Source organism: Fragaria vesca, linkage group LG3 (genome assembly GCF_000184155.1).
Source record: "Fragaria vesca subsp. vesca linkage group LG3, FraVesHawaii_1.0, whole genome shotgun sequence".
NCBI classification, from domain to species: Eukaryota; Viridiplantae; Streptophyta; class Magnoliopsida; order Rosales; family Rosaceae; genus Fragaria; species Fragaria vesca.
In genome coordinates, this window is record NC_020493.1 from 5,560,316 (window position 1) to 5,579,149 (window position 18,834).

Below are 18,834 nucleotides of genomic sequence, written 5' to 3' on the forward strand. Positions count from 1 at the left end.
GAGAGAGAGAGAGGCATTACCAGAGGAATTAGAAGGAGGATGACGGAGACGAAGAGACGTGGCTTCACGAGAGTGAGAGAGGAGCGGCGAAGATGGTCGAATCTATAGGGAAGCCTTTTGCGACGTGGCACCCTGGCGGTTTTACTACAGCTCTCGTAAACCACTACAATGTCAGTCTCGTGACTATCATTTTAAAAGATTATGTGCATATATTTTTTTGAAAAATCGATAGGATCAATTATACATGTATACCGTTTAACAAATTAATTTTCTCCAGCGCTCGAATGATTCTTTAGACTCATCGCCTGAAAAAAAAATATAATAAAAAAAAAAATAATAATAAAAAAAAAAATTGACATTTGAGTGATTCATAAAAAAAATGATCCGGCCAACCTATCAGAGAGTAAACATCGTGAAAAGTCCATGATCATTCTCCCTTGTAACCACTTAGGTGATTTTTCGTAACCACATGACAAACTTTTCGTAACAGTGAGTGTTAAAAGTAAAAAACTACAAATATAAATTAAATACAAAAAATGAATAACAAAAAAAAAAAAAAAATTTACGAAAAAGCAAACATTATTGGGAGTGACGACGCTATTCAGTAGCGGCGCTGCGCACACACGCAGCCGCGCTTATCCATTTCATCATCTTCTTCCACCTCTTCCAACCTCACCGGCTCAATTCACCAGTAATGGAATTCGAGGTGAAGCTAGTCGGCACCATAGAAGACTGCTACGTCTCGCTCCCTCTCGCCCTAATCCAAACCCTCCACTCCTCCTCCCCATCCCTCCCTCCCGTCCTCGCTCTCGACCTCCGCTCCTCCTCCACCGACCACCACTGGACCGTCGCTTGGTCCGGCGCCACCTCATCTTCTCCGGCAATCGAGGTCAGTGAAGTTTCTATATTATTTCTCTTCGAAATTTGATCAGTAGTAGCGGGACTGAGAAATTGCGATTCCGATGATTAGGTTGCTCAGCAATTCGGAGAGTGCATTTCGCTGCCGGATCGGTCTAGGGTTCAGGTGCGAGCTCTTTCGAGTGTCGACAGGGCTACTCTGGTGACGATCGAGCCGTCTACTGAGGATGACTGGGAGGTCATGGAGCTCAACTCTGAGCTCGCTGAGGCTGCTATATTGAATCAGGTAGTGGATTCGTGCTCTATCGGTGGTTGTTATGTACTCTGTGTGTTTCGTTTTGTAATGTTGTACGTTTCGGAAATGCAGGTGAGGATTGTTCATGAAGGAATGAAGTTTCCTCTGTGGTTGCACGGCCGCACCACCGTTACGTTTCTTGTTGTTTCAACCTTTCCCAAGAAATCGGTGGGTAAGATGCTACATTCTCGTCTTATATCAGTAAATTGCTTGTGATTTCGGTGTACAATATGAAATGTTAGTAATAGAAGCAGATGAGATGCGATTTACTTGTTGATGCAGTTATTGGTAACTTTCCTTTATGCTGAGGCTAGATACTTGTAGGCTACAGTAGTATGCTAGTTTACTGGAATTAGGTACTGACTTGTGAGACATTGCCAGTGCAACTGGTGCCAGGGACTGAAGTAGCAGTAGCTCCAAAGAGACGGAAGAATGTCAACTCGAATGGGGATGAAATGCTCGCGTCTGGTGGAGGTCATCATTTTTCAAAAGCACTACTCCGTGTTCAAGATGCAGACAAGAGATTAGTTCACCAAAGTAATGTGAAAGGTGTTGAGCTTGGAGTTGTTCTCACCTCTGTTGGTATTGTTCATCCAGAAACAGCAGAAAGGTTCTCGTTAAAGCCTCTTGAGTTGGTTGCTGTTGTTCCGAGATTGATACCGAAAGAAAGCATGAAAAATTCTGAAAGTGATGGGTTGAGAATAGGAAGTTCAACTCCAAAGGAATCTAGTGTTAGAGTTCCAAATGACAAAAAGGACAATCATCAAGCAGTAGTTCGGCTGTTGATTTCCGACTCAGTTGCTAAAGGGCATCTAATGATTGCCCAGTCTCTTCGCCTCTACCTGAGAGCAGGTTTACATTCATGTGAGTAAATCCTACAGTGTTGAATGTGGTTGTCATCTTTTGGGGTACTGCATGTATACTCAAACGATGTTAATGCATCTAGGTTGATTTGAAAATGCTATTGGAAGACTTAAAAGTTTTCATTTGTTGATTTAGAAGCAAGTTATCTCTGAGCTCATTCTGCAAATGTAATCTTCTAATTATACATCCATAATCCATATTTATCTGTGACACTGTTACAGAAAACACACTGTCGGTGTATCTGTATGTGCATGTTGTTACTTTTGTGTGTGTGTGTGTGTGTGTGTGTGTGTGTGTGTGTGTGGTTCTGTTAGGTTTCTCATATTCGGAATGAATTCATTTATGCCATTTCATTTGCCAGAATCTGGTTGTTTGAAAGAGATTGCTCTCATGCCTGCAGGGGTGTATTTAAAGGGGTGCGGTGGTATTTTGAAGAATAACATGCCAATGTGTTCACTTTCACCCTGCCACTTCAAGATATCTCCCAAAGAGAAAGCAGTTGAAAGAAATGGTCTACAAGTTCTTGACAGGCATAAAACGCGTAAGAAGAATGACATGCTTCTAACACCTGGCTCAAGCACCTATATAGATGTTGTTGATTGGTCAACCCATGACAAAGTTGTTGCTGAATTTTCTTCCAAATCTTCTTGCGAAGAGGATGAAGAACCTGCCCATCACTATGACAAGGGAAATGGAGTAGAAAGTCTTCTTAAAGCTTGGATACTTGCACAGTTAGATGCTATTACTTCCAAAGCAGGAGTGGAAGTTAATTCATTGATTTTGGGAAATGAGACTTTACTTCATTTTGAAGTGAAAGGGAACCAGTCTGGGATTAAGGGTAAGGATCAGGAATCATCAAATGATATCCTGGCAAACAATAATATGAATCCTGAAGTTCCAGTTGAAATCTTGTATGTATTGACAATTTCGAAGGAATCTCAACGTGGCGGAAATGCATATGAGCTTGTATTTGATGAAAGAAACAAAGACAACAACAATACTCTTGAATCACTTGAAAAGCATATGGGTGAACCTGTGTCCTTTTATTCAGTAAGAGAGAGAATGTATGACAAAAACATTACTTCTGATATATCTTCCTTGAGCTGGATGGGGACAACTGCTTCTGAAGTTTTGAATAGTAGGTATTTGTATTTCTTTGTGAAGCTGTTTCCTCCTCAACTTCTTAGACCAGTATCTCTTACTTACAAATAAACTTTTGATGTTAAATTATATTAAAAACTTTGTGTCGGACTTCAGAAAGTTGCTATGTTTTCTTTTAGTACTTGCCAGTATCTCAAGGTGGATTTACTGGTCTTACTAGATTTGCCATTGACATCTGATGCCTGTATACTTTTATAAGTTAATTACAGTCCTTGGATTAACCTAATACCTGATGTTTATCCAACTATAGGAATGTTGGTGTTGCTAACTCCTGCGTATGGGGTATGGTTCAGTTCACAGAACCTTCCTCTCCCTGGACATGTTCTGATTCATGGACCTCCCGTGAGTTCTTCATAACTCATGAAATGCTCATCTTCTGGTTTTCTTCATGAGAAACTGCGCTTTATGTTGCAAGGCTGTTAAACTAAGCTTTTATAATCCCTTTATTGGATGTTGACCATCTGATTTGTCCTTCGTTTTTTTCTTATCCTATTAGGGTTCTGGAAAGACGTTATTAGCGAGAACTGTTGGAAGATGTCTTGAGGAACATGGAGGTCTTCTAGCACACATGTAGGTCGTTATGTTGACGAACCAAATATTTTGATTTGTTTTCTCATTGATCATTCCATTATTGAAATATTAATATAAATGATTCATGAGTTTTAAACTTTTAGTAAAAAATGCTGACTTAGTGAATCATGACGAGGGAGGTATTGAGGGGTGAAATATACTTTTACATAATGCCCTTGTTTTCTTTTCCTTGCAGAGTTTATGTATGTTGTTCTCAACTTGCAATGGAAAAGGCCTTGACCGTTCGCCAAGCACTCTCTAGCTACATATCTGAGGCTTTAGATCATGCACCATCTCTTGTAATTCTTGACGATCTTGATAGCATTGTTTCATCCTCTTCGGACTTGGAAGGATCTCAACCTTCAACTTCTGTTGTTGCACTCACAGAATTTCTCATAGACATTATGGATGAATATGGGGTAATATATCGAGGACTATGGTTGCAGTCTCACAGATATGCTGTTTTCCTTAAGTCAGCTAACTCTATGGTTCCCGGAACAGGAAAAAAGGAAGATCTCCTGTGGAATTGGCCCTCTTGCGTTCATAGCTTCCTCAAAGTCTTTAGAGAGTATACCACAGTTGTTGAGCTCTTCAGGTTTGTTCTTTTCGAATGTGAAATGCACTGCATTATACTTGCAGTAAATTTATGAGATATTGTTAAAGCAGAGATCTGCTTGTTTAACGTTAATATTCTGAATGCTGTATTTTTAACTTATATTATTATCAGGTAGGTTTGACTTTCATGTGCAAATGGTGGCTCCTGCTGCCCCAGAACGTGCAGCCATTTTGAAACATGAGATTCGGCGGCGTTGCTTGCAATGTTCTGATGAAATTGTACAAGATGTAGCTTCCAAATGTGATGGCTATGACGCATATGATCTGGTATTCTAACTTTTTCTTTAATTACTTCTGTGCTACCAGAAATTAGTATATAGTATTACACATTCTGGCTAAAGAAAAGAATATATTTATTGTCGTTGTAATTTGTCATTGCTGTCATCTTCTTTCTACGATTATTGTTGTAATTCTAGTATCTCCTGTTGTGATTGGATCTTGTCTGCAAGTAATCATTTTTGTATTAAATAGGTCCATGATGTTTTTTTTTTTTGGTTGTTAGTTTTGCTTGTAGAGTCTTAATTTCAATGTGTCACAAGTTGTTACCAGTATATGTTTCTTAACACAATTAGAGGAGCCGGTTGTTATAATTCTTCATGCTCTCTCCAAATAAACAACCTCAACTAGTTGCTAGCATCAGCATCCATGAAGCAATCATAAATATTAACAGTGTCACCGTTTCAGGAAATCCTGGTTGATAGAACTGTCCATGCCGCCATAGGTCGTTTTCTGCCTAATCAGTTTGCTTCTGATGAGCGTGAAAACCCCACTTTACTTGCGGATGATTTCTCTCGGGCAATGCATGAGTTCCTTCCGGTTGCCATGCGTGACATTACTAAGTCTGCTCCTGAAGGGGGTCGTTCTGGATGGGATGACGTTGGTGGTCTTGTTGACATTCGCAATGCAATTAAAGAGGTATGATATTTATCAACTGAGTTAAATTTATATGTATTATTAATGAAGAGCATGTTAATGTGTAGAAAAAGAGCTTTTATTTTTGTAAGTTTGTACTGCCATCAGATATTACTCGTCCTCTTCTTGATACGTTGATCTCACTACTGATTGCTTTCTCTATCTATATCACAATCAGATGATTGAATTGCCTTCAAAATTCCCAAACATCTTTGCAAAAGCTCCTTTAAGGTTGCGGTCAAATGTATTATTGTATGGGCCACCTGGCTGTGGAAAAACACATATAGTTGGTTCTGCTGCTGCTGCCTGTTCACTACGATTTATATCAGTCAAAGGACCTGAGCTGTTGAATAAATACATTGGTGCTTCTGAGCAAGCTGTAAGTGTGAATGATAATTTTCAGTAAGTGAACCCCTTTGTGATTTTGCTGCTTAAATCATGTGAGATGTATAGGTCTCTAATTATGTGGAAGATAACATGTTGATAATGGTTATTCATCATACTTTATTTTAAGATTATATATAGATATCAAAGGGTATATTTTATTCAGAGGTTTAATTGTATACTGCTACTGTCTAGGTTCGGGATATATTCTCCAAAGCAGCTGCTGCAGCACCATGCATTCTCTTTTTTGACGAATTCGATTCTATTGCCCCAAAAAGAGGACATGACAATACTGGGGTAACTGATCGTGTTGTCAATCAGGTATGTCTGTTGTTTTCTTGTCCCATTTTTGTTTTCTTCCTCTTTTCGTCATTGACCTTCTTATCATCCTATCACTCTTTCTCACAGTTTCTGACTGAATTGGATGGTGTTGAAGTTTTGACTGGTGTTTTTGTGTTTGCTGCAACAAGGTTAGTTTATCTTCATAGTAGTTTTTTCATTTCTAATTTTGCATTCTTGATAGTCTTTTGACTAGAATAGCTTTGCCTGAATACTTGAACATTCCATAGAAGTTCAAGTTAACTTTTGTACTGTATAATTGTTTCATTATGGTTACTGCAAGAATTTTATATAACACTACGGAACTGCCTTGCTACTGGATTGTTTATATCATCTTTGCTTTGGCTGTACTGAGTCCATTGCCAGTGACTGCAAATTCTATATGACACTATGGATCTGCCTAGCTACTGGATTGTTTATATCATCTTTGCTTTGGCTTTACTGAGTCCATTGTCTGTGACTGCATTTTTCATGTTAAGCAGTAGACCGGATTTGCTTGATGCTGCACTTCTCAGACCTGGAAGGCTGGATCGCCTTCTTTTTTGTGATTTTCCATCCCCGCGCGAAAGATTGGATATTCTAACAGTCCTTTCGAAAAAGGTTAGTAATAACAGCCATTTATATAACAAACTTGTCTTGTTTACTCTTTTTTTTTTGGCCCATATTATGATATCCTGTGATTACTGTCTATTGTTAGTTGTCCTATATGTTCTTAAATTAGAATCTGGATGTTGCAGCATTGTTATTTCATTCCTGTATTGTTCATATTTCTGTGGGTCCTTGGTCAAAACCAGTGTCTACAGTAGCAAAACTTCTTCGAGAATGAGTCTTATGTACATGGTTAAAGCAATAGTGTAGGATCTGTTGCTTAGCTTTCTTCACTCTTTTTCACATGACACCTCAGTTGAGCCTACAATTAGCTACACGGAAATGACAATGCGTTTTTTTCTTTGTATAATGTTTTGTCCTTAATTCAGTTTAGAATATAACAATGTTTTCCTGTTCCAGCTACCACTGGATGCTGATGTGGATTTATCTGCCATAGCTGATATGACTGAGGGATATAGTGGTGCTGACCTTCAAGCACTTCTCTCAGATGCTCAGCTTGCAGCAGTGCATGAAATTCTGGATGGTACGTATACCCATGATCCAGGGAGAAAGCCAGTTATTTCTGACGCTCTCGTGAAGTCAATTGCTTCCAGGACAAGACCATCTGTTTCTGAGGCTGAGAAGAAAAAATTGTATGACATTTACAGCCAGTTCTTGGATTCAAAAAGATCTGTTGCTGCACAGGTCTGTCTCGCTCCCCAAGTTTCATTTGTATACACCAGGCTCATTCATTTGTTTGACAAATATAAAGAATCTTATTAACTAACAAATTATCTGTTTGCAGTCAAGAGATGCAAAAGGCAAGAGAGCAACCCTAGCATGAGACATGACTGAGCGCCTGATGATATAATATTTTTGGGGTAGAGCAAAATATGGCATCCTGTATTTTCTTTGCTTGGAGGTAGCTTTAGTTTTCCATGAGTGTCTGATGTTGGCTGTAGTCATCTTCACGCACCATGGTATCTGTATATAGGAGGCGCCACTTTTATACAACTAAGTCTGGATGGGATGGGATAATTTAGGGAGGGGTAGGAATAGGTTTTGAATTTAACACCCAGAGTAGTTCAGTTTGAAGTTAAAATCCGGTAGACTTTTTTCTTCTCCTTTTATCTTCAATAAAAGATAAGTATCAATTAGGTGTAGCCATTTTACTGGCTCTCAGACAACAATAATAGAGCTCGAAAGAGCTTAGGATGATCACACTGATTCATGTGTCACTCATTAGGAATAGACTGATGTATACAAATTCGAACTTCTATATAGAGTGATGTAAGATTATATGTATTGTATTTTATTAGAAATTACTCCCAACTTATAGAAAAATACAATAGTTGATGTGTTTTTAAGATTATAAGATGAGTTGTTTCTCTTTCTGAACAGAATGATGAGATGTTTCTGAAGAGAGCCTCATTTGCCTTCACTGTGCCGTCGATTGAAACCTTCGACGCCCCACAAATTCATCACAACGTATGGAGGGGCTTTTCAGAATGATCGACCTCCAACCATATACCAAACTAACCTATTTTGATTTTATGTGTTCGATCCATCATGTTGGATGGAATGATGTCACTTCTAGCTACACTATCAGCTTGTCCATACACATGAAAAATCTATCTCCAGGAGGTAGATCATGCAAAAAGCCTCAGAGGCTCAGACATCTTTTAAGTAGGTCAATACGTACATTAGATCTAAGCACGTATGCAAGTGCATGTAACTGGAAATTAACCACAACAAGAACATAACAAGCATATACTTGGTTTTACTGGCGCCTGTTCCAGAGCTCCTCATCTGTTTTGATGAATGAAGCTTCATACAGGTAATTCAATTTTCGCCTCACCAAGTTCCGATTTACCTTCTTAATTTTCCCGAGTACACTGTTAAACCGTTTTTGATCTTCTGGCCTTAATATACACCTTTGCTGTCTACATCGTCAGAGATTACCATGCTTTACAAAATTTGCTTTAGGTAAATTACATAGCAAGTATTACTCTGTAATACCCAAACATGATCACATAGGTGTTGACTGGTTCCACCTACTATATTAGGACTGTAGATAGCTTGAACTTGAAATTTATGTCCAAATTTGGTTCTAGGACATAAATTTATCTATTGGAGCTCGAAGGATCATGAGTTTGATTTTTGGGGGCATGCCTAAGATTGGGAAGGCCTTCGATAGAGAAAGCTTCTGCAAGTTTCAGATGAAAATAAAGCACCCCCTTGCCACACCATTACCAAAATATTGGACAATTAATCCCCAATCAAGAAATGAATCTAAGACATCACCAAAGCTACAGTATTACCAAATGTATGAAAATTCTTTCACGCGCAAGAACATCATATGTGTATCTTGCACAACAAGAAATCCACAATGGTGTTTTGCTTGACAGCTTTCTCATTGTTTTCTAGAGGATCACAAGTTGTTCAAGATGATCGGTGAGCGAATGATTCTGAACATTTCTGTGGAGACTCTAGATGGAGTGAGTCGCATTGAACCCGAAGGAGGCTGGAAGAACAAGTCACTCCAGTACCACATCAGGGTCAGTTGCAGGGTCTGCAACATAGAGCTCTTCGACTTGTATAATGGGACTATGGTTCCTTTATATTTGTCTGCAGCCTCTTGGAAACCGGGACTTGATGGTATTGCGTATCATCGACCTCTAACTGTAAGTACCAAGTCCATACTATACTGTAGCTACTTTCTTTACTTAAATATATATAGATAATTGAGTACATACTACTGTCCAACATTTGTGAAATATTCTGGGGTGTTACTAAAGATTTTGTCATGTACTTTAGTGCCCTGTATGCAAAGGCTACGGTGGTTTGAGGATTCTGAAAAGAGGAGGGAAACCTGTGGTGGATGAAGGAGAGGGGATGCCGGTGATGGAGGTGCAAGTTGTAGGCAAGTTCCGGGTGCACAAGGATATCAAATTGTTCTATTTTGGGTGGATGTGTAGAAAGGTACATATCTGATGCTTATTTGTTAATTCTTAACCAGTTAGTAACTCTAGCATTTATTTTGCACAAATGGTAAATGTTAATACATACGAGTCCTGCTCGCCAATATGTCTTTCCCTTATGGAAATTTTCCCTGTACAGGATGACGACGATGACGATGATGACAGCAGTGGGGTGTTGGGGCCATTTTACGTCGACAAAAAGGGGAACTATGCGTTCAAATATATGGTGAAGGTTGATGATGAAGATGACGAAGTGATTCTGCAAATCAAAGGTCTGAAAGGATCTTTGGAGCTCACAGAATGGGAAGAACAGGTAGACGGACTCAGGATTAAGTGCATGTCTGGGTTGGATTCGGATACAGACTCTGATGACTGATCAGTGCAGGTGATAGCTAGTTGGTTAGTTACTGATTATATGCCAACTATGTCTGTATGCTATGTGATATATCGTTAGACTGATCTTAGTTTGCTGGGCAGTTGGACCAATCCTTTAGTTACCATTTGGTAATGTTCTTTTGTTATTACTTCTTGGGTAAAATATTGTATAGTCCTTGTGGTTTAAAGTCGACATCTGTTTAGTCCTTATGGTTTTATTTTAATCTGAATAGTCCTTAAAGTCACGATTTTTCATCCAAATAGCCCTTATGGTTTTATTTTAATCTGAATAGTCCTTAAAGTCATGATTTTTCATTCAAATAGTCCTTATGACCTTTAACTGAGAAAATTGTCGGAAGAACTATTTGGATGAAAATCATGACTTTAAGGACTATTCAGATTAAAATAAAACCATAAAGACTATTTGGATGAAAAATTGTGACTTTAAGGACTATTCAGATTAAAATAAAACCACAAGGACTAGACAGATGTCGACTTCAAACCACAAGAACTAAACAAATTTCAATTCTTATTTTTTCTTGAACAGGACTTCTTTTGTTATTACTTAATCCAAATGCCTGCTTCATCAGTTTTCCAATATTTTACTAAGTAAAACAAAATTAGAGCTCCACTTTTCCTGGAGCCTTATACCGAAACCTAGGTTTTGTGAAGCACGACGACGACGGCCTGACGGTCCTCTGTCTGCAACAAGGCATCTTCGACGCTTGGGATCGGTGAGTTGGAGGTGGTGAAGTTGACCGATGTTGATGCAGTAAATTAGCGGTTCACTAATCCACTAGTAATACATGTAGAAGTGCAGTTCTCCTGGAATCTGTCGATAAGAGTAGCGGATGAAATTAGGTCCGATGCCTAAGTCAGTCCACAAATTGGCAGAATACCAGTAAGTAAATAAAATATGGTAGTTTATAGAGAGAAGTAGGGATACCACTTATAGACTCAGAGGGTCAGAAGCCTATGCTTATCTTCGATGTGGGATCTCTTTCTCTTCGTGTTCTGTCAGACGGTTTTAGTGGCGTGTGTGGAGGCGCATCCTGCCACCTATTAAGGAGCGGTTGACTATGTCTGAGAGCCGTTGCTACTGCCTTGACCACGGAGGCCACATCGGGAACGAGTATGGCGGTTATGCCTAGCTGAAGCATGTCTAAAGTATGTTGGTTAGGCGTATGTATCTACAATCGGTTCTTTGGCTTTGGGTCAAAGACGTGAGAGGCGACGTTGGTTCTTACCAAATCGGCTATTGTAGGGACGCACAAGGAGTAAGAAAGCAATAGGGTTGGGAAGGCAAGGAAAGCTGCTTCGGGGCAGAGGTCTCTGATCTCCGGTGACATAGACGTTTGTGATCAGAAGGCGGAGGAGGTAGTCAATCGGACTTCCAAGAGGCAGAGGCGTGAGGCTCTCTAAGCGTCTCGAAGCGGCGAAGCAAAGTTTTGTGGCCTTTTTGCGGAGGCGCTATGGCTCTCAGGCTAGGGAAGCCACCGGACTAATCCAACGGCAGCCAACTCCCTGGAAATTCTTCACTGGTCAGCCAAGTTGAATGTTGGGAGGAAAAATGGCTCTGGCCTAGGCGCTTTTGGGCTTCATCATTGTTGGTGAGCTGGGCACATTGGGCCTTCCTTCTCTTTCTGTTCATTTGGGCTGGGTCCATTGGTGGGCTTTTGTGGGAGCAAGACCCCTAGCGTAGCTAGGAAGGATCCCTTCTAAACTTTGGCAATTCCTCTTTTTCTTTTCAATTCGAAGAAAGGTACACCATTGAGTCTTAGGCCTGATTCGATTGAAAGCTGAGTCATTGTTTGAGTTTAGGAGGTTATATGAGTTCTAGTTGTCAAATCCACCTTTTAGATGTAGTTTTGAGGTTGTTTTTCAATTCTTAGTTATAGCTCATATTTAGTTTTCTAGCTATGTTGATTGTATGATCTTCAGACTATTCATGCTTGACCTTTTGGTTGTCATGATCTTTGATCAATTGAACTATCTCTTTTCCCTTAAAAAAAAAATGCCTGCTTCATCAATATCCTGCAATTTAAACTAATTTCTTGGATGCAATTTGTTTACGGTACTGCTCCTGTTGTTGGTCTGTTGATTTCCAATTGTGCCCTCACTTGAGAATACTAGAAGGTTCATGGCTCGATCTCTACTTGACACAGCTAATTATTAGGACAGAGCACTGACATCTTTCAAAGAGCAATTTTGACAAGAGCATCAACTATCTTTCTTGGTCTTCCGTTCAGCGAGAAATTCTAGAAATTTGGACAACGATCGAGGTGAGAGAGAGAGAGAGGAGGAGAAAGGAGAGGAGGAGGGATTTGTCTGGGTTTGTATCTATAAAGGGTGTGCATGGTGAACTTCTAAACTATTTCTTCATTTCATCACAATTGAGTTCATCAGAAACCAAAATCGAGCAGAAAAAATCGAAACAAAATCATGCAATTCCACACTTACTTATCATTAATTTCAGCTCAAACCTTACCGGTTTCATGGATCAAAGCCTACAGCGATGTCCAGCGCGATCTCCACCGCATCAAAACCCTAACGCGAACTGCATCAACCAAAAACCACACTGAATTCAACAAAGCTTGAGCTGAAGAAACATCTAGAAAACAAGCCAAAAAAAATTGAAAATTGAAATTGCATAATGGAAATGATCTGAGAACTTACTTGGTTAATTTCACTTGAGAGAGAAAGTGAGAAGTGGTTTTGGAGCGGAGAGGAATAGTGGAGAGGAAAAGGAATGAAACTATAGGGAGTCATTCTCATTTTCTTTTAAAAATGTGTTTACTAGCACCAAGGGGGAATATGAATATATGGGTCCCACAATTAAAACAAGGAATCATTCATCCATTTTCATTCCTTGGTGGGGGGTTAGTATTGGTGGGGGTTAGTATTAGATCCCATTCATGGGTGAATTAACCCTTTTCCAAAATTAACCTCATAATTTTATAAAAACCTCATACTACCAAATACAAAAACCATATACATTTGTATTAGAAGGGTATTTTCGTAATCAACTTCATTTCTATTTTGATTTCTTATTATTTATTCATTCAACAAGTAAATATGTAATAGGAATGACTCATTCTCACTCTCATTCATTCTCTTCCCCATTCTTTTTGGTCTCCGATTCTTTCTCAATCTCATTCAAGTTTAGTAAACGACCCCCAAGTGAAGTAGAGAGAGAGAAGGACCTGGAGAGTAGAGAGAGAGCTCTGGAACAGTGAAAGGGAGAGATAGAAAAAAAAAATGGAAGATATTATTATGAGGACGTCTGGAGCCGAAGCTGAGGCTCGGGTGTCATGTGGTTGTCTGAGAATTTGGGAATTGGTTTGATGCTCTTTCGATTAATGACTTGCGGCAAAGTGGAGAAAGTTAATATCCTAAAGTTAAGGTTAAGATGATATTGATATGAGTTTAAAAGGGTAGACTTTATATTCATGTAAGACTGAAATTTTGTGCTTGAAACTCTTTTGCTGTTTTGCATTAATTTCCATGGATCTCATCTCTTCTGCTATATTATCATTCCTTTAGATCAAAGGAAAATGATTCTTGGCCTTAATAAGGACTAAGATTTATGGTCTTAATCTTAGGTGACATGCTATATCACCTAGACACATCACCAATTAAAAAGATTATGACATGTCATTCTTAAGCAAAAATACAATCTTATCCTTCTAAATCAAATGACTCTAGATTATTTTGTTTTTTTATTAAGAGAAAAAAATTTATTTGTCTTTCTTTTATAATTAAAAATATATATTTCTAGCATTTTCTTTCTCTTTTGCTTAGATTTTTTTTTTTTTAGGGAATAAATAACTTTATTGATTAAGCATCATTACAATCCTGAGAAAAAGACATGCTTGGAGAATGGGTTTAATCTCTACATGAGACACGGTGCAGCTTCGTGGAATAAAAGAATAATGCCACACGTCAACAACATTTAAGTGATGGCAGTTTTGCAATTGTTTGTGAACCGGGGGTAGAGTTGAGATTTTGCCTCTTGAATGAACAGTGGTACTGCCTTATTGTTTTAGGATATCTAATTAGCTTGTCACAAAACTCTTTTTACAATATTGAGAAATTGCTACACTTTCCTTCTAATGTAAACAATGGAGCACATGAACACTCGTTATCGATCTACGTTCAAATCATGTTCATTGGTGATTGGTGATTTCAACTTTTAAAGTATTTTTACAAGGATGAAAATTCCAAAAAAAAATATGGTCACTTGTTTCAAATCATGCCAAGAATATCAATTCTCAATATAAAGAAGACTCAAATAAGCAATTGAGAAACTAGGTTGTTATAGCTTAACCATAAAAGGATACATGACTGAGGCTGCAAAGCAATTTCACCATCCTTAGCCTACAAACAAGCAGTTAACATGATATAAGTCAACAAACGAAAGCACCCCACTAAACGATTAAGATACAGAAGATGTACATTGTAAGAAAATTAGAGAAAGGAGAAAAATAACAGATAATGTAATAAAGATAACAGTTAATAGAACATAATTGAAAGATTAAAGAAACTTACAGAGCACGTTGTCTGAGCTGAAGTCTTTTTTATATGTTCTTGAATTTAATCATCATCAAGTTCAAATAGTTGCAATGTTGTATGGCACTTGTTAGGAAACACTCGAAATGCAAATGCATTTGTATAGATGGAGGAGGTAAAAGTGCTCCGGATCTACTTTTTATCTCACTATCTCTCTCCTATTAATAAGTGCTTTTCTCTATTTGATTTGACCTAGAAAAGTTGAGGTCAAGGTTCTATCATGAATCCCCAAATTATGTTTTAGTTTGGACGTTTAAGGTTGAATTTGAGGTTTATCTCTATTCCCTAAATTGTGCTCTCTCTCTTTCTCTCTCTCTCTCTCTCTCTCTCTCTCTCTCTCTCTCTCTCTCTCTCTCTCTCTCTCTCTCTCTATCCTCATGTGTTGCATATTTCAGAATCGTAACAGAAATTCATTGTATGTCTGCAGATCGAAACAAACAACAGACAATGTTTCAGAATTGTTATTTGAATGACCATATTAATGTTGCACATGTGATGGCATACATATATATGGTTGCGCATAACTAGCTAGAACAACACAACCTTTTGCTATATTGTAGGATTTATCAAATGCATAATGATGATTTTCACCATCGTGTGAGATTTCCATCAGACAACACTGTGAAATACAATAGTGGCGCCCTATATGCATGACCATACTCCACCGTTGTGTAGTAACATTCAACTCGGCTATCAACATGAGTAAAACATTATAAGGTAAAGTAGCCATAGTCACTAGTGACGCACGCGACATTGGGGAGGTCACGGCCCGCCTCTTTGCGCTGTTAATGGAGCATCCATGGTGGTCATCGTGGACATCCTAGATGATCTTAGTTTTCAATTAGCTAGCCAAGTCTATTAGCCAATAAAAATGCAACTAGCAAATAGCCCGAATAAAATCTAGTTTAAGATGACCTTCATTGTCATGCTAAATGTGCTATAAATCACACATTTATATTTATGTTGTCACACCCCGGTTCTTAAGTTATTTTACAGTTATTTACTTTTGGTATTTGATACAGGTGTATCCTTTAACTTTTAGGAATTAGTGATTCCTTCTCCAAGTTAGTTAAGTACATAGTTTTATAGCTTGAAAAGGAATAGTTGTCTAACTTAGTTAATGAGTAGTTTCCAAGTTAGATTAGGATTTATAGAGTTAGACTCTATAAATAGAGGTGCCTAGCTTAGTTCTAGACACCAGAGTGAAACATAAACAACATCTGTTTAGAAGAGAGCGAATCAGAGAGAGCTAGAGAGTTATTGTGAGAGAAGGCATTAGACAATAGTTATTGTACCCTTTTGCACAATAATAAGAGAGGAATATATTTTCTTCGACCTACGTTACTTGTGTGTCTTAGTGCTATTAATAATTCCGCTATTAGTAGTAACACCTAGGTAACACCTAGGTAATTCGTAACACCTAGGTAATTCGTATCAAGTTGGTATCAGAGCTAACCGTATCCGTGGGGAGTCTTGTGGTGTATGGTCCTGACTCGTTCACTTTACAGAAAGCTAGGAAAATCTCTTGTGTCTTTGGAAAATACCACAAGATCAAGAGGAAAGAAGATGGGTGATGAAACACCAGAGAAAGAAAGACTTGCTGCGTTGGAGAAGCAGATGGCTGCGTCAAACACTGCAATTGTAGAATTGACCGGTCTCGTCAAACAGTTGCTATTGAAGGAATCACCGGAGAAGCCGAAGGAAACGAATTCAGAGTCGGAAGAAGAACAAGCAAAGACGGGATCAGATGATGAGTTTGACACTGCCAGCAAAACCTCGCAACAAGAAGGAAGGAGTTCTTTTCGAAACTTAAAGATTGATTTCAAGATTGAAGTTCCGATGTACGATGGCAGCGTCAATGTTGACAAGTTGGACGACTGGATTGAACGGCTTGACACATATTTTACGTTCCATCGTTTTACATCACAAGAGAAGATCACCTGTGCGACTCTGAAACTATCATCTCATGCTTTAACTTGGTGGAAGTCCTACCGGAGGAATAGTGATGAGGAGGTAGTGTCGTGGAAGCGGTTCAAAGAATTGCTTAGAAAGAAGTTATCCAGTAGGGTTTCTGGAGGAACGATAGAACAAGTGGCCTAACTTGCGCCAGAAAGTCAATCAATCCGTACAAGAGTACACTACCGAATTTCAGAATCAAGCTATGGTTCTAGATATATCCTTGACGGAGTATTCGATATTTACAAAGTACAAAGCAGGACTACATGAGTACCTCCAAAGGGAGTTGAGTTTGTTCACGGTACAATCCGTTGAAGAAGCTAGCGAAAAAGCCATCGCCATTGAGAAGAAGTTCAAGAGGAACGAAACCAAGGGAGATGGAAAACAGACTGTGGGCAAGTCAAATGATTCCTATGCCAAAACGGAAGAGCATAAGAATGGTGTGTCTAATGGGAAAGCATGTTTGGTTTGCAGTTACTGTGAAGGAACAGGCCATGTGGCAGATAAGTGTTGGGTAAAGTTCCCTCACCTTAAGCCAAGAGTATTACGGCACAAGGAGGAGAGGAAGAAGACAACATTAATCACCAACGAGGTAAAGGAAGTCCCAGGAATGACAGAACCAAATGCGAAGCTCAATCTTATGGCAGGAACACAGTTAGGGAACGACAACGAGAACCACAGGGAGCAGCTTTTTGTTGTAAAGCTGCAGGTGAAGACCAGTTTAGTTGATGCCATTGTAGATCCGGGAAGTCAAAAGAACCTTATCTCGGAAGCTTTGGTTCACAAGTTAGGTCTTCAAACGGTCAAACATCCGAAGCCATATCCATTAGGATGGATTCAGAAGGACACAGGACTCAGTATTACTAGTCAATGCAGATTCAAGTTTGCTCTTCATGAATCTTATATCGACGAAGTAACATGCGATGTGGTGTCATTGGATGTTTGTCAGGTGATTCTAGGAAATCCTTACTTATACGATAGAGATGCTATCTACGAAAGGAAGGCTCAGAAGTACACATTTACGAAAGACGGACAACGATTCGTTATCCGGGCGGCACCCCTCCCACCAGAGGCAAGCTTGGTAGCAGCAACTCAGGCTAAAAGATTAGTTAATGCTTGTAGGAAATTTGTCTTGTTGACACGTCCACATGAAGGGCAATCAAGTCAAGATGTTGAGAAGACAAAATTGAAGAAGTCACAAGCAAAGTACAAGGCTAAGCATGACAAGCATCGAGTACCTTGTAACTTTGGTGTTGGTGACTTAGTGTGGTTGAAACTAAGTAAGGAGCGTCTTAAGGGAGAGGGTAAGAAGATCAAACCGCTTCGGTATGGTCCTTTCCGTATTCTGGAGCAGATTGGTGACAACGCCTTCAAGCTTGATTTGCCACCATACTTAGGTCTGTATTCGGTTATCAATGCCGAGTACTTGAAGTTGTTCGAACCACCGTTACTTGATGATGATGGCGACAACAAGACAGTCTTACCACCAGTTGAGAACTTGTGGTTTGATCGAGAGGATCCATTAGTTGAAGATTGCATTTTGGAGCGTAAAGTGACTACAACACGTAAGGGGGAGCGGACATCATTTCTTATTGGGCGTGCCGGTCAAGTTCCAAGCAAGGCTAAATGGTTCAGCGAAGAAAAGGGAACTCTTGAGTTTCCTAATCTCCAGTTTTAACTTAAACGGGAGTTTAAGTTCCTAAAAGGGGGAGCCATGATACAGGTGTATCCTTTAGCTTTTAGGAATTAGTGATTCTTTCTCCAAGTTAGTTAAGTACATAGTTTTCTAGCTTGAAAATGAATAGTTGTCTAACTTAGTTAATGAGTAGTTTCCAAGTTAGATAAGGATTTATAGAGTTAGACTCTATAAATAGAGGTGCCTAGCTTAGTTCTAGACACCAGAGTGAAACAGAAACAACATCTGTTTAGAAGAGAGCGAATCAGAGAGAGCTATAGAGTTATTGTGAGAGAAGGCATTAGACAATAGTAATTGTACCCTTTTGCACAATAATAAGAGAGGAATATATTTTCTTCGACCTACGTTACCTATGTATCTTAGTGCTATTAATAATTCCGCTATTAGTAGTAACACCTAGGTAATTCGTATCAGTATTACTTTGGCTTTTACCGTTTTGAGTAACCGTTTACTATTTAAGACTCCAAAAGTTGACTTTTTCTTCCGTTTGGAATTTGAGAAAACTTTCTTCATGAAAGTTGTAGAGGACGTTAAACAGAGTTCGTGGACATGCGGCACGCTTAAAACGAAACGGAGTTCGTATGAAGAAGTTATGGTCTAAAAATGAAAGTTACTATTTTGGTAAAAGGGGGTAAATTTTAGTAGGCTTTATTTTTGTTGGGGTATTAGTT

The 18,834-nt window shown here is 38.9% G+C and overlaps 1 protein-coding gene across 1 annotated transcript; it reads left to right on the plus strand.

Moving 5' to 3' along the window:
- The first annotated feature begins 694 nt into the window (after positions 1–694).
- Positions 695–7,925, plus strand: LOC101314160 (peroxisome biogenesis protein 1-like). The gene is made up of 17 exons (XM_004293710.1): positions 695–889; positions 971–1,144; positions 1,226–1,325; positions 1,535–2,017; positions 2,418–3,155; positions 3,429–3,520; positions 3,675–3,748; positions 3,945–4,167; positions 4,250–4,343; positions 4,476–4,630; positions 5,048–5,278; positions 5,454–5,654; positions 5,855–5,980; positions 6,068–6,129; positions 6,481–6,598; positions 7,007–7,291; positions 7,392–7,925. The coding sequence occupies exons 1-17, from the start codon at positions 695–697 to the stop codon at positions 7,428–7,430; spliced, it is 3,390 nt and encodes a 1,129-aa protein (XP_004293758.1). The 3' UTR covers positions 7,431–7,925.
- Positions 7,926–18,834: the final 10,909 nt, after the last annotated feature.